The 15,965-nt window shown below is 40.0% G+C and overlaps 1 protein-coding gene across 2 annotated transcripts in view; it reads right to left on the reverse strand.

Annotated features, from left to right (window-relative positions):
• Positions 1 to 9,769: 9,769 nt before the first annotated feature.
• Positions 9,770 to 15,965, reverse strand: part of CDH11 (cadherin 11) — a 191,384-nt gene continuing 185,188 nt past the window's right edge. For both annotated transcript variants that reach the window (XM_060788438.2, XM_067471041.1), the window contains 2 exons: positions 12,390 to 12,641; positions 9,770 to 11,101 (listed from right to left, as the gene is read on the reverse strand). In XM_060788438.2, the coding sequence (XP_060644421.1) occupies positions 10,605 to 11,101; positions 12,390 to 12,641 (749 nt within the window). In that variant the 3' untranslated portion in view covers positions 9,770 to 10,604. The remainder of the gene's footprint in view (positions 11,102 to 12,389; positions 12,642 to 15,965) is intronic.

Genomic DNA, 15,965 nt, shown 5'->3' on the forward strand with positions numbered 1-15,965 from the left:
GATTCTATGATTCTATGATATTGTCCAGCTGTAATATGTTCAGATTATTTTTAGGCCTTCGGCTGATTGCACCTCTATGCCCTCACTGTGAATAATTTTCCCTTTCTTTAATGCCACCAGAGCACATTTGTGTAGGTCAAACTCCATACTGATATCGGTGCTGAAGATTCTGACTATATTGGTCAGTGACTGGATATCATCATCATTATCATTTTGCTATATCTTTGTCCATCTGTTTAAGAACACAATCACAAAATACTTTCAAAAAGTTTTCTGCTTTTTGCTTATACCTTTAATTTTCCCAGGTTAGACTTCATCTCTCCCCACTACACCTAGTAGAAGTGCTTTAGCTCTCTGATTGTGTTTAGTAATCAAATCAGGTATAGCTCTTCCTTTTGGCCTCCAGATTCACTTTCAGCTAATTGTTCAGTCTGGTTTTTCCCCCCAGAACACTTTAAGGTGATCTTTCCGATAAGATTTGACAGGCTGTCGTTTGGATGTAGTTAGCATGTATCTTAAGTGGTGGGAAAGAGCTCATGATAAATAATGTATCAGATAAATGTAGCATCATTTTCTCCCAGCTATAGAATATGACACGACAAAAGAGCTAAGCATAGCAAAGGAGGACATGACAACACAATGGAGATGTGTGCTAATGAAGCTGTTTTTAGGTCCATATCAACTGCAGTGCCACGTATTTCCATTTTAATGTGAAAGAAAGAAATCATACCACTGAACATCACAACATCGTGATTTTCAGCTAGTTCTGCGAACCACATTCATCCCTTGGTGAATATTATCAATCCATAATATTCAAGTCAAACTCTAATTGCATAGAGCAGAAGTGGACAACCTGTGACCCTTCATTTGATACTGAATTGTCACTCCACCATCCATCACCAGCCTAGCCAGAGGTGATATATGGAAGGTTATTCAGTCTAACAATATTTTGCATCTGTTTCAGAAGTGATGCAATGGGGTTGGGAAAAAAAGCTTGCAACTGAACTAAGAAATTGAAATCCACAAGCATGTGGACAATTTCAACAGAAAGGAAGAAACCATGAAAATGAACAAAATCTGGCTACCAGTATTAAAGGACTCAAAAATCACAACAGCAAAACAACAGAGGGGAAACAAACAGGCAAATAAAATCACTCTCAACAAGGGATTCCCCCCGGGCACTTCTAAGCCATTGAATGCTAATCAAGGTGATCAGCTGAAACATTCACATCTAGCCCCAGCAAACAGAAGTCCTTTGTCTCACCCTGGTCATTCCACAGATATATAAACCCATGTTTCCTACTTCCAATAGACCTCACTACCTCTGAGGATGCTTGCCATAGATGCAGGCGAAACGTCAGGAGAAAAATTGCCTCCAGAACATGGCCATAAAGCCCGGAAAAACCTACAACAACCCAGTGATTCCAGCCATGAAAGCCTTCGACAATACATTGAACTAAGAAATGTTCAAGTTATTTCCTGACCTGTAGCATCTTAGATACTAACTGAGAGAACAAAGTAGGTAGCATAAGCTTTCATAGATGAAGCTTTCAGGTGCATATGCTACCAAAATTGTTTTCTCAGTTTGATTCTAAGATGCTACACGATCTCTTTGTGAACTGATATTCCATGCTAACATGGCTGTCCTTGAATGTTTCTTCTAGAAAATATCTTGGTTAACTAAGCTGTTTCAGAGACTCACCTGATTAGGATCAATCTTCAATAGAAATGATAATACATTGTTTAAAATACACACTGGCCCGGGCCAAATTAAGCGACTGCTACCAGGAGGTTTTTCCATTCTAGGGGCAAGCAATATATCCCCCCAGCTCTGCAAGTTTTTCAAGCAAAGGTGATGTCACAACTACTCTATGGAGACCTTATTTGGTTAACCGCTGATAACAGTCCTATCAGATCCTTCCACTCTAAATTCCTCCACAAATTATTTGGTGTCCCAAACTGTGTCCCGTATGCAGTTCTATGTCTAGAATCTGGCCAATACACTATAGAGGCCACTATCTGGCTAAACATAATTAAATGTGACGGTGCGAGTGGCGCCACCTATGTATAGAACTGTTAGTTTAAACTGTTAAACTGTTGTATCATGCTTAATCCTGCCCCTTTTACCCTGCTTATGTATAGTTGTATGGATTGGTTACTTATAGCTGTCAATCAGTACTGTTTGGCTCCACCCCTTCCTGCAGGAGTGGAGAGCTTCCTTTTCTTTTTCATTCTGCCCTCAGAGTTCCTACCATATGGACGTGAGTAAGAGACTTGACTCTAAAAGACCCTGATTTAAGTTACCTCTTAGCATCAACTCTGAGGTTTTTTTTTACCCTTGGGACTCATGCTTTATGTCCAGATCGTCCTGGACAACATTGAGGAGACTCAAGCGCCTTCAAACCGGTTCTTTTGGTACCAAAGGAAGATCCTGAGTCTTCAAAACATAGGCCATCTGAACTGGGATTGTGGTTTGCCCCGGCATTCACAGCGATTGAGGAAAGAGGAAACTTGGTGAGGCTTCTCAGCTTCGAACCCCTTGGACCCAGGACTAATTAAGACTGTAACGTATATTTTCCTTCACCCCTCTGAAGTTTTCCAGCTCATTGCTTTAAAGAAATGACTTTGTGATAAATAAAACTTATTTTGAGTTATTTACAGCATTTTGGGTTCTTGAAAGTTCCAGTTTCCTATAGGAGGCCAAGAAGCAATCCCCTGGGGGAAAGATGCCATGTCCATCCCTCCTTTATTGAGAATAATAGCCCCCAGGTGTGACGGCACATTAAATTTTTGTTATCTAGGCACTACTAAAGCCCCACAAGTCTCTGACCCAACTCACCTTGAGCGAACTCCACCACTCAAAATGGTGCTCAACAGTTCTAGCAAAGATCGGAGAAATGGGCTATGATAGCGACTTCTTGGACTTGCTAACTTTCACTGAGATCTCTACTCTCATTTAAAAGAGGCTGCTAGAAAGGGATTATAACCAATTGTTGAGCTTGGCCAATAAATCCTGTTCAACTATGAACATGGCAATTCCATTCATACAGGGAAACCCAGCCTTTTCTATTGCAGCGCTCACTAACCCTCTTACAGGAGAGCCTACATGCTGGCTAGATTTAATATTATGCCATCTCTGCTCCATAGAGGAAGACTCAACAGTCTATCAAGCAATAAGAGGCTTTGTCCCTGTAGCACACGACAGCTGATTCCATCCTGCATATACTTCTACACTGCCCACTTTACCAGGAACCAAGATCTAGCTTACTACCACACGTTATAGATGCCTTGAAAAACCACAGTGACCCAGACAAAGTCATTATGTTTTTAAACTGTCAAGATTTTAACTGCTGCCTTTCAGTGGCAAGATTTGAATCAGGTTCGAATCAGGTTGCAGGTTCGAATCTGGGGAGAGCGCGGATGAGCTCCCTCTATCAGCTCCAGCTCCCCATGCGGGGACATGAGAGAAGCCTCCCACAAGGATGATAAACATCAAAAACATCCGGGCGTCCCCTGGGCAACGTCCTTGCAGACGGCCAATTCTCTCACACCAGAAGCGACTTGCAGTTTCTCAAGTCGCTCCTGACACTACCAATAAAAGTGGCAAGATTCCTGAACAAAGTCTGCAAACTGAATGTGTAGCAAATGTGAAGTTCCCTTTTTTATGGTTTGTACTGTATTTTATTCCTTTTTGCTATGCATATGCCAATGAAGGCCTATTGGATCGGAGAACATTGTTACTCAACATCTTGACATCCTTGTGGCTAATGTAGTGGTTCTCAACCGACTCCTTAATACAGTTCCTCATGTTGTGGTGACCCCAACCATAACATTATTTTTGTTGCTACTTCATAATTGTCATTTGGCTACTGTTATGAATCATAATGTAAATATCTAATAAGCAGGATTTATTTTCATTCACTGGACCAAATTTGGTACAAATACCCAATACGCCCAAATTTGAAAACTGGTGGATTTTTTTGGGGTGTTTTTGACATTTGAGAGTTGTGGTTCCAGGGATTTATACCTATACTACAATCAAAGAGCATTCTGAACTCCACCAATGATGGAACTTGGCACACAGAAATCCCATGATCAACAGAAAACACTGGAAGGGTTGGGGCATTGACCTTGAATTTTGGAGTTATATTTCACCTACATCCAGAGAGCACTGTGGAGTCAAACCATGATGGATTTGGACCAAACTTGGCACAGATAAACAATATGCCCAAATGTGAACACTAGTGAAGTTTGAGGAGAATAGACCTTGACATTTGGGAGTTGGAGTTGCTGGTATTTATACTTCATCTACACTCGAAGAACATTCTGAACCCCACCAATGACAGAATTGGGCCAAACTTCCCACACAGAACTCCCATGACCAACAGAAAATGCTATGACACCCCCTCATGACCCCCCCAGGGGGTCCCGACCCCCAGGCTGAGAAATGCTGGTCTAAAAGCTAATGCTTTTGATTCTGATATGGACACTAATTTCAGTACGACCAACGGAAGATATATATATATATATATATATATATATATATAAGGCCTGGGTAACAACGGAAAAAATTGTTTCTAAAATCGATTCGTTTTTTGGGTTTTTTTGCGTTTCGATATTTAAAAGAATTCCGAAATTTTCCTTAAAAAAAGTTCGATATTTACGAAATTTCGTAAATGGTAAAAAAAATTACAAAACAATAACGAAACAATAACGAATCGATTCGTTAATGGCGGCCGCGATCGCGCAATACGCTAAAAAAACTTCTGAATCTTCCCTCTCCCTCTGTTGTTGACTATTGGTGTGATATTATAATTTTTTTTCACTAATTAAACAAAAAACAACTATAAAACTTGCCCCAGACATGCGGAAATAATAACGAAACGACCTCAAACCAATAACGAAACGAATACATAACGAAATACGAAGCATTTATGAAACGAATTGAAAAATTCGTTTCGTTTTTAAGTTGCTCCAGAATGGTTCGTTATCGCTTCGTTAACAAAAAAATAACGAATTTTTAACGAATTACGAATTAACGAAATGAAACTGCCCAGCCCTAATATATATATATATCCGCAGGGGACTCAGGGCGGATTACAGTCAACACATATATGGCAAACATTCAATGCCAGTTTTGACAAACAACGTTTAACACACAAATACACCAAGGCTATTTAACTTTTTTCTGGCCACTAGGGGAGCTGCTGCCAGGGGAGCTGCTGCTTTTCATCGTCCATCAGCGACACCGATGAAGTTCTTCCGCATTCCACATTCCCCGGAATCCTTTTTCTTTATGGCCTCATAAATTAGTTAAATTTAGCCTCCCACACAAGGTGGTGCCTTATTTTCCTACTTGACAGATGCAACTGTCTTTCGGGTTGCAAAGGTTGACAACGGGCTACACAATGGCTGGACACCCACTCCAGCCCGGGCTGGCTTCGAACTCATGACCTTTTGGTCAGAGTGATCTTAATGCAGCTGACACTCAGCCAGCTGTGCCACAATCCCGGTGCTATATATATATCTCCCAAGAAGTTCATGTTGGGGAAAAGTTTGTCTTAGAATAGATGACAGTATTTTTTTTTAAAAAAAATGCAAAACTTTTGGAAAGTAAATTTATTCCTATACTTGACAGGATGAAATCGAAAGAAATAAAGAACAAGAGACAAAACCACATCAAGTATTCAAAAGTATGAAAAAGCAATTGTCAATGCCGTCTCTCTTTTAAAAGAATGAAGTGTTTTAAAATTGCCTAATGATGCATTAACAAGTAACACTATCGCAAAGTGAAAGTCTTGAGAGCAAAGATTATGGAAAGGATAATGAAAGAAAATGGCAACTTAGCAGCTGATTTACTTTTCTTCTACACGTTAATATAAACAGCTAATTCAAAAATACTCCATATTGGAGAAGCATGAGCATATAGCACATTTGTCCTTGGATTATAAAAATAAGTGTGAAATAACAACAACAAAAAGAGAAATTTCAGCTAAGTATTATTATAATATTTGGAACAAATATCTTTCTGTTGCTATGAATATTACACTTATTAATATTTGAGTAGTAGAGTATCCCTCAATCTAGGACAATGGAAGACACTGTCAATTTAAATTAAGTATATAGTAGAGTCTACTGTGGGCTTGGCTTCAAGTTAGCCACCCCGAGTCCCCCTTTGGGGAGATGGTGGCGGGGTATAAAGATTATTATTATTATTATTATTATTATTATTATTATTATTATTATTATTGTAGCTTTCCACAACTATAGCAGGAACCTTCTTCTGACAGCACATATACTAGTGGAGTCATATTTTACTAGTGGATGGGGAGTTTTAGCCAACTTATACCAGCATTTGGATTGTACAGATAATCTCCTCTGAACCAATCCAGGATTTCATTTATGGATAGATCCTTTTTAGAATTGATAGAAAATTGTGTATGGAAAATAAGCTATTTCTCTCCCCCCGCCCCCAACACACACACTTTTCTTTCTCTCTCTTCTTCTTCTTCTTGGGGTTATTCTAGACAGCCAGTAATGGACTGACTCTAGAGGCCTAAGAGGTAGCCACACACTCAATCCCCAATGCACAGTGGTGGGTGGTGTCTACACCTTACCAGTCCTGTCACCTTGCTATCCCTGCCACTGTCACAACAACTGGACAGTCACAGAGTTCCAGGAATGCTCTTGACCATCATGAACACCTTGTTCTTTCATCTGTATAGGTGCCCACATGGCTAGGAAGAAGAGAGGTGATTGTCCCCTCGTCATGGAGATGCCTATGCTGATGCCTGAGAAGCGAGGAGTTCTTCTTCAGCTCTGCAGCTATCTGGCAGCAGGAATGGCAACACAGGTCTGACCTATCCTCTTTTCTTTGCTCTAAACACTGGAGGGAAAAGGGAGAGGCAGGGGCAGCACCAAGTGGACAGTGGGCTGGTCCACATTGGACCTACTCATGCTGTCTACACTAGGGCTGTCCAACCATGGAAAAATTTGTTTCTAAACTCGATTCATTTTTAGGGGGTTTTTGCGTTTCGTTATTTAAAAGAATTCCGAAATTTTTCTTTTAAAAAGTTCGATATTTACGAAATTTCGGAAATTACGAAACAATTTCCAAACAATTACGAATCGATTCGTTAATGGCGGACGTGACTGCGCAATACGCTAAAAAAACCTCCAAATGGGACAGGGGGAACTTCTGAAGCTTCCCTCTCCCTCTGTTGTTGACTGTTGGTGTGATAATTTTTTTTATCACTGATAAAACAAACAACGAATATAAAACTTGCACCAGACATACGGAAATAATAACGAAATAATAATGAAACAATTTCGAAACAATTACGAAACAATTTCGAAACAATTACGAAACGAATTGGAAAAATTCGTTTCGTTTTTTAGTTGCTCCTGAATGGTTCAATATCGCTTCGTTATCAAAAAAATAACGAATTAATAACGAATTACGAAATTAACGAACGAAACCACCCGGCCCTAGTCTACACTGTGACCAAACCGTGGAGTTGCTCTGGAGTGTCGAGCAAAGTTTAGAATATCCCCAGACTTTCCTTAATGTGGAGCCACCACAGTAAGAACTGGAAGTCCCTTGAAGCAATGAAGGCAGCCAGCAGCAATTTCATGGTCAGTGTGGGCTATTCAGCCTATGTTGACAAGCTACCGGTTGAACAAACTTAACTACATATCTACTTATATTGCAAATTCATAATACAGTATTAAGGAAATTATTCAATTCACAAGCTTACAAAATTGAGGGTCATACAAACTTTAAAAAAATGTATGTTGGTCATATAGGAGTTTGCATTCTACATCCAGAAATGACATCAGATCTGCTCCATCACATATAGTTTTTTTACAACTTGCTTTGGCATATTTATGTTTGAAGAACTGACTGAAGTTAATATTGAAATTGCTGCTGACATTTGCGGAAGAACTCTGTGTAGCACAGTATTTTTATTGTGTTATTTCCAAATTCTGTACCAAAAAATACACAAAAATAGCTACAATGTTTTAAAAAAGTTTTGCATCACAGAACTTTGAGATTTTCTTTTTTAAAAAAAAAGGTATTTTTAACCCAGAATTGGCCACCCCAGAGTTTAAGATCGGCTGGGGAGGCCCTGCTCTCAACCCCGCCTCTATCACAAGTGAGGCTGGTGGGGACGAGGAGCAGGGCCTTCTCGGTGGTAGCCCCCTGCCTGTGGAACTCACTCCCCGGGGAAATTAGATCAGCGACCTCACTCCTCTCTTTCAGAAAAAAACTAAAAACATAGACCAGGCTTTTGGACAATCGGGCAGGTAAAGAAAGGATGTGACAATGTCCAGGAAATGTCAAACTGGAATGGAATTGGAACCCGGAAAGACGAATGCTGAGCATATGAATAGTTTCTATATGATGTGTTGTATACTGATTGATTCGTTTATTTTAACTGTGATAATTGTTTTAACTATGATTGTATATTATGTGTAACTGTATAGGCATCAAATTGTGCCTTTTCCTACTGTTACCCGTCTGGCACGGCACTAGACACGTAGAATACTAACCACAGGGACTCAAAGGGTGAAGGTAGGGCAATGCCTCGGGGATAGAGTGCCCCAGCCGGAAGTGCTCGGATGTGGAAGCGGAGCGGGGAATCTTATTTTGAGAGGTGATTTGTAGGGCTGGGCGGTTTCGTTTCGTTAATTCGTAATTCGTTAAAAATTCGTTATTTTTTTTGTTAACGAAGTGATAACGAACCATTCTAGAGCAACTTAAAAACGAAACTAATTTTTCAATTCGTTTCATAAATGCTTCGTATTTCGTTATGTATTCGTTTCGTTATTGGTTTGAGGTTGTTTCGTTATTATTTCCGCATGTCTGGGGCAAGTTTTATAGTTGTTTTTTGTTTAATTAGTGAAAAAAAATTATAATATCACACCAACAGTCAACAACAGAGGGAGAGGGAAGCTTATAATAATTATAATCGATTAGTTATTGTTTCGTTATTGTTTCGTTATTGTTTTGTATTTTTTTTACCATTTATGAAATTTCGTAAATATCGAACTTTTTTTTAAAAAAAATCGGAATTCGTTTAAATATCGAAACGCAAAAAACCCCAAAAAACGAATTGATTTTAGAAACAAATTTTTCCATTGTTACCCAGGCCTAGTGATTTGATGTGCCTGATTGTTTACTCTCTGTTGTTTTGCTGTTGTAATTTTTGCGTTTTTTAATACTGGTAGCCAGATTTTGTTCCTCCAGGCACTTCCAAGCCATTAAATGCTAATCAAGGTGGTCAGTTGAAACATTCACACCCAGCTCCAGCAGACAAAAGTCCTTTGTCCCACCCTGGTCTTTCCACAGATATATAAACCCATTGTCCTACTTCCAACAGACCTCACTACCTCTGAGGATGCTTGCCATAGATGCAGGCAAAACGTCAGGAGAAAATGCCTCTAGAACATGGCCATATAGCCCGGAAAACCTACAACAACCTAGTGATTCCGGCCATGAAAACCTTCGACAATACAATAACTTTACGGTTGGAGCTTACCACAATGTGAGGAACTGTATTAAGGGGTTGCGGCATTAGGAAGGTTGAGAAAAACTGATTTAAACAATTGTTTTAACAAGCTGTATTACCTACACATATATAACATCAACAGCTATAAAAACTGAAGCTGGTAGCTAGAAAAACATCAATATGGAGTCATATCATAATACAAATTGGGCTTTAGAAACAATGTTTGCCTTTCATACGTTTAATAAACTAAACAGGAGTTTAAAAAAGAGAATCCTTTTTATTTCAAAGTCTGCTTCATATATTGAAGCACATATTAAAGCAACAGTACAATGTTCATAAAATATAAGTGTGATGTAGCATTTCTTACATGTCAGAATACTGATATTTGTATGTATACTAAAAATAAGAACTTTTAAATTGTACAAATAGATACATTTAAAAATGACATAGAAATAGGGCGCCTCCCACTTTAACAAGACAGCGTTTTATATCTGGCACGTATTAGATTAAGATGAAAGTATAAGCAAAAAAGATTTACAAGAGTCAGCAGAAACAAGTTGGATGCTCAGAGAGACATTATAATTGTACATTGTCCTGTACATACATCATATGTGTTTAAGCTGGCTGAATAGTATATATTTCAAGTTTAAAAATGCACTACATAGGGAGTGTCCATAGTTTAAGGCGAAATTACAGCTCGGAACTGTTATCCTTTCTAATTTGTGGAAGCTTCTTTGACATAAAAGACTTAATTTTTCATAATACACAAAAAAAGATTGCCTTCAATTCTAGGATGATGTTTAGACTTTCCCATTCCATAGGTTTCTTTTTGTATTAGAGAAGTGGTTATTTTCTTTTCCCCCTTTTTTTTAGTGAAGTTGAATACTTTTGCATCAAAAGGGTACGTCACAGTATAGACCACTTTTCATGTCCCTTTGACATTAAAGGGCATCCTCCCATCCTCACCAAACTAGATATGAGCCTTTCACTGTTTTCTTGTTTAATAAAAAAAATACCTGCTTACATTTCCTCTGATTTGTTTTTCTCAGAACATTAGACACAGTTCTTAAGGCCAAATTTGTAATTTTATTGTTAAGAATCGTCTTCAAAAGTGTCTTTGGAGCCATACAAGTCTGCTAGTTTCTTAAAACGAGGTCCCCAATTTTGTAGATAGTCATAGTCCAAATCCGAATCTGTCGTCGCTGACTCTAAGGAGCTAAGTGAACCAGCCACTGAGCCTCTTCCTTCATAGCCGTAGATCTGGATAGAGTCATATGGAGGTGCTGTTGGGTCATTATCCGCTTCTTGTATCCTTGTGTTGATAAAGTCATCAACGTCAACGCTGTTTGGAGCTGGCCGAAGCTCTGGCCTCGGCATGTATTGATACTCCGGCTTTATGTCTTTGCGAGGAATAAATCCATTGATGCCGTCAGGGTTTTGCAAAGTAGCAATGTCAAAGGCTTCGGTGTCTTCTTCCCCTCCGCCTTCGTCATCGTACGTAATAATATTCTCTCTGACATCCTCTTCTTCAAAAACAATCAGAGGTTCTTTCTTCTGGCGCTTTAGTGTTACAAATAACACGACAATCACTGGTGAAAGAAACGAGATAGTTATTTTATTTTAATTTTTTATAGAGGCACACAATGAAATATTTGACCTCTTAGTGATATTGTGTTAATTCTAGGTACAGTAGAGTCTCGCTTTTCCAACCTCCGCTCATCCAATGTTTTATATCAGGAGTCCTCAAACTATGGCCCGGGGGCCGGATATGGCCCTCCAAGGTCATTTATCCAGCCCTCGCTCAGGGTCAACCTAAGTCTGAAATGACTTGAAAGCACACAACAACAACAACAATCATATCTCATCAGCCAAAAGCAGGCCCACACTTCCCATTGAAATTTGTTAAAATTGTTCTTCATTTTAATTATTGTATTGTTTTTAAATGGTTTTTGAACTAAAACAAGATATGTGCAGTGTGCATAGGAATTCATTCATATTTATTTCAAATTATAATCCAACCCTCCAACAGTTTGAGGGAATGTGACCTGGCCCTCTGTTTAAAATGTTTGAGGACCCCTGTTATATATTGTATTATCCAACGGAATTATGTCCAGGGTTGTAGAAAGAAAGAACCCTTAGCTGTTTTGGTGCTAAATTAAGTTAATAAAGTAATTACTACATAACGTTACTATATATTGAGTTGCTTTTTCTGTCGATTTGTTGTAAAACATGATGTTTGTGCTTAATATGTAAAATCATAATGTAATTTGACATTTAATAGGCTTTTCCTTAATCCTTCCTTATTATCCAACATTTTTGCTTATCCAACGTTCTATTTTACCACAAAAAAAAACTGGGAAAACATATTGACTCAAGTATAAGCCAAGGGTGGGAAATGCAACCACTACTGTTAAATTTCAAAATAGAAATAGATAACAATAAAATTACATTAATTGAGGCATTAGGAGGTGAAATGTTTTTGAATATTTACATAAAACTGTAATTTGTTTATTGGGTCCTCCACTATTCCCAGTATGTCATCTGCGAAGGCTCTAATTTTGTATTCGTATTTCCCAATTTTCGCCCCTTTAATATTCGTGTCTTCTCTTAAGGCTAAATTTTAGACTGATTTGTTTCTCTAATATGATGTTGTATATAATGTGGAAATTTAATTAAAAATAAAAAAACCTCCATACAAGTGTCACAAATGTTTTACCCTTCCTCTTCAAATTAACCATTCATCTACTGATTGCGAGATTCTTCCACTGATTTAAGCAAGAATTACAAATACATTTTGTTAATCTGAGCATTTTATTCTGTAGTAGTAGCAGGAGGAGATCCATAAAAAAGAGGAGGAAAACACTGAGATTTCCTTACCTAATAATATCACAATACAAGCAAGGATTGCAATGAGAGCCCCAGTGCTAAGTCCAGCATTAAGGGTGTAGGCTTCTGGGTTGCAAGAGATCAAAACGCCATTTCCATCACAGCCACAAACCCGAATGGTGAACATGTTGGTGCTGCTCTGTGGAGGGCTTCCCCCATCGCTGATCACAATAGGCAGGCGGTACATCTCTTGGATCTGGTGGTTGAAGCTTGTCCGCTTTGCATAAATACTTGCAGTATTGTCTATTTTAAAAAAGAAAATGATTATTTGTCTTGTGTCATATCTTTCAAAACAGAAATAACTTTGCCCTTTAAAGCACACTCTCTGTGCTACTGCACACACTATGGCAGGTATGGATAAACCCAGGCCCGGGGGCCGGATGCGGCCCCTTGGGCTCTTTTCTCAGGCCCTCCTCTCTCTCTGATCATCCTATCCTTCCTTCCTTCTCGCTTTCCTTCCTCCTTTTCTCCCTCTTTCTCCTTACACCATTTCATCCTTCCTTCCCTCTCTCCCTCTTTCCCCTTCCTTCCTTCCTTCTTTCCCTTCCCTTCCCTTCCCTTCCCTTCCCTTCCCTTCCCTTCCCTTCCCTTCCCTTCCCTTCCCTTCCCTTCCCTTCCCTTCCCTTCCCTTCCCTTCTGTCTTTCCTTTATTCTTCCCTTCCTTCCATCCATCCATCCATCCATCCATCCATCCTCTTCCTTCCTTGTCCTTTTCCTTCCTTCTCTCTTTCTTCCCACATTCCCTCTTTCTTTCGCCTGCCTGCCTTCCTTCCTTCCTTCCTTCCTTCCTTCCTTCCTTCCTTCCTTCCTTTTTGCCTTTATTTATTTCCTTTCCACCCTTCCTTCCCTTCTGTCTTTCCTTTATTCTTCCCTTCCTTCCTTCCTTCCTTCCTTCCTTCCTTCCTTCCTTCCATCCTCTTCCTTCCTTGTCCTTTCCTTCCTTCCCTCTTTCCTCCCACATTCCCTCTTCCTTCCTTCCTTCCTTCCTTCCTTCCTTCCTTCCTTCCTTCCTTCCTTCCTTTTTGTCTTTCCTTTATCCTTCCCTTCCACCATTCCTTCCTTCCTTCTCTTTTTCCTTCCTCCTTCTCTTCATAGCTTCAATCCTTCCCTTCCACCCTCCCTCCCTCCCTCTCTCCTGTCCTTCCTTCCTTCCTTCCTTCCTTCCTTCCTTCCTTCCTTCCTTCCTTCCTTCCTGTCTTTCCTTCCTTACCTCTTTCCTCCCTCGTTCCCTCTCCCTCTTTCTCCTTCCTTCCTTCCTTTTTCTCTTTCCTTCCTTATCTCTTTCCTTTATGATTCCCTTCCTTCCCTCCCTCCCTCCCTTTTGTCTTTCCTTCATTCTCTTTTTCCTTCCTCTTTCCCTTCCTTGCTTCCATCCTTCTCTTCCACCCTTTCATCCTTCCTTCCCTTTTGTCTTTCCTTCCTTCTCTCTTTCCTCTCTCATTCCCTTTCCCCCTTTTCCCTTCCATTTCTCCCTTTCATCCTTCCTTCTGCTCTCTTTCCTTCCTCCTTTACTTCCTTCCTTCCATCACCAGGCAGCCAGTCCTCCTAGCAGCACAAGTTAGAAAGTTTGCCCATTCCTGCTCCACGGCTTGTCACTTGGGTTAGTTAAGAATAGGGCGCAGTGCTGGACAAAATCAAATATGGGTTGATTGAAAGGAGGAACCAAATGTTCTCCCGATTCATTTTTTGTCAGTATGTGAATTTAACTACATCCCCCTTTGCTCTACAACGTAACCATGCAATCAAAAGGAAATAAAACATCCCAGCAAGCAAAAACATTGAGACGTAATATGTAATTCTCCATCTTATGACACTGTGCCTTAGGTCTAAAGCAGCAGCCTTTGCCATAACGTCCTGCTGCTACCTAAGATCGAATGCAGAGACCCCTGCTTTACAGCTGTCAAAATAAATCTTCCCCCAATCTTTATGTATTCGCTTTATTGCCTTTTGCAGACTTCACGGCATTCAAGCACTTGAAAGAGATGGCATATATTTAGACATGATGTCACTGAGCACAATTCCAATGAAGTCAGCCCTGGAACTAAATTTGGCTCAACCTCGAAGCTAATTTCCAACGCTATAATTTCCTCCGACATTATTTACTGTTTTAAAGATGTGGATGCAAGCCAAACACTACTGGAAATGGTTCCTGTCTGAGTCTCTAAATAACATCAAACATTGTCAGTTCATTGTTCTAGTACAGTATTTCAACACTTTTTTTTTCATGTGTAGGATGCATTTACGAATAGGATGATTCTAACTAGCCTTTTAAAGACAAGGCCTTGATCATGATCGGTTAACCTAATGCAGTGGTTCTCAATCTTTCTAATGCCGCAACCCCTTAATACAGTTTCTCATGTTGTGGTGACCCCCAACCATACAATTATTTTCGTTGCTACTTCACAATGGTGATTTTGCTACTGTTATGAATTGTAGTGTAAATATCTGATATGCAGGATGTATTTTCATTCACTAGACCAAATATGGCACCAATGCCCGATATGCCCAATTTTGAATACTGGTGGGGTTGGGGCAGGGGCGGCTCAACCATTACGCAAAGTAAGCATTCGCAGTATGGTTGTTTTTGCCCAGGGGCGCTCTTGAGGCGCTCTTGGGGAAAATAGACCTTGACATATGCGAGTTGAAGTTACTGGTATGTATAGTTCACCTACAATCAAAGAGCATTCTGAACTGCACCAATGATGGAGTTGAACCAAATATGGCACACAGAACTCCCATGACGAACAGAAAAATATATATCAGTGATTGGTTGGGGGGATTCATTTTGTCATTTGGGAGTTGTCGTTACTGAGATTTATAGTTCACCTATAATCAACGAGCATTCTGAACTCCACCAATGATGGAATTGAACCAAACTTGGCACACAGAACTCTCATGACCAACAGAAAATACTGGAAGGGTTTGGTGGGCATTGATCTTAAGTTTTGGAGTTGTAGTTAACCTGCATCCAGAGAGCATTGTGGACTCAAACAATGATGGATCTGGACCAAACTTGGCACTGATACTCAATATGCCCAAATGCGAACCTGGTGGAGTTTGGGGGGAAATAGACTTGTTATTTGGGAGTTGTAGTTGCTTGGGCCCATTCACGTTGAAGAATAATAGTGCCATAATGTACTTTGTTGAGGCACTGGAGATGTCGCTCCCTAAACTGGCAATCCCAGGATTTCAAAGAACCATGACAACTAAAATGGAATCAACTCAAGGTGCAGGTTATGAATTACAAAGCCCTAAATGGTTTGGGCCCTGCCGATCTCCGTGATTGCATCTCCTGGTCTCTTGAATCTGTCGAAAGGACCTCCTCTTGCTCCCACCTCCACCCCAAGCATGGTTGGTGGGGTCAAGGGAGAGGGCCTTCTTGGTTGTACCCACAGGCCTTTGAAACACCCTCCCCAGAGAGATGAGACAAGCTCCGTCACTATCCTTCTTTCACATGCCTTTGAAAATGATTCCAGCTGGCCTTTGAAAATGATTAGCCCATAGTTTTCTAAGATCTACAGAGACACTCGCTGGAACACCTCAGCAAGCGAGAGTCCAAAAGTGGCA

This window comes from Anolis sagrei, chromosome 8, assembly GCF_037176765.1.
Source record: "Anolis sagrei isolate rAnoSag1 chromosome 8, rAnoSag1.mat, whole genome shotgun sequence".
NCBI lineage: Eukaryota > Metazoa > Chordata > Lepidosauria > Squamata > Dactyloidae > Anolis > Anolis sagrei.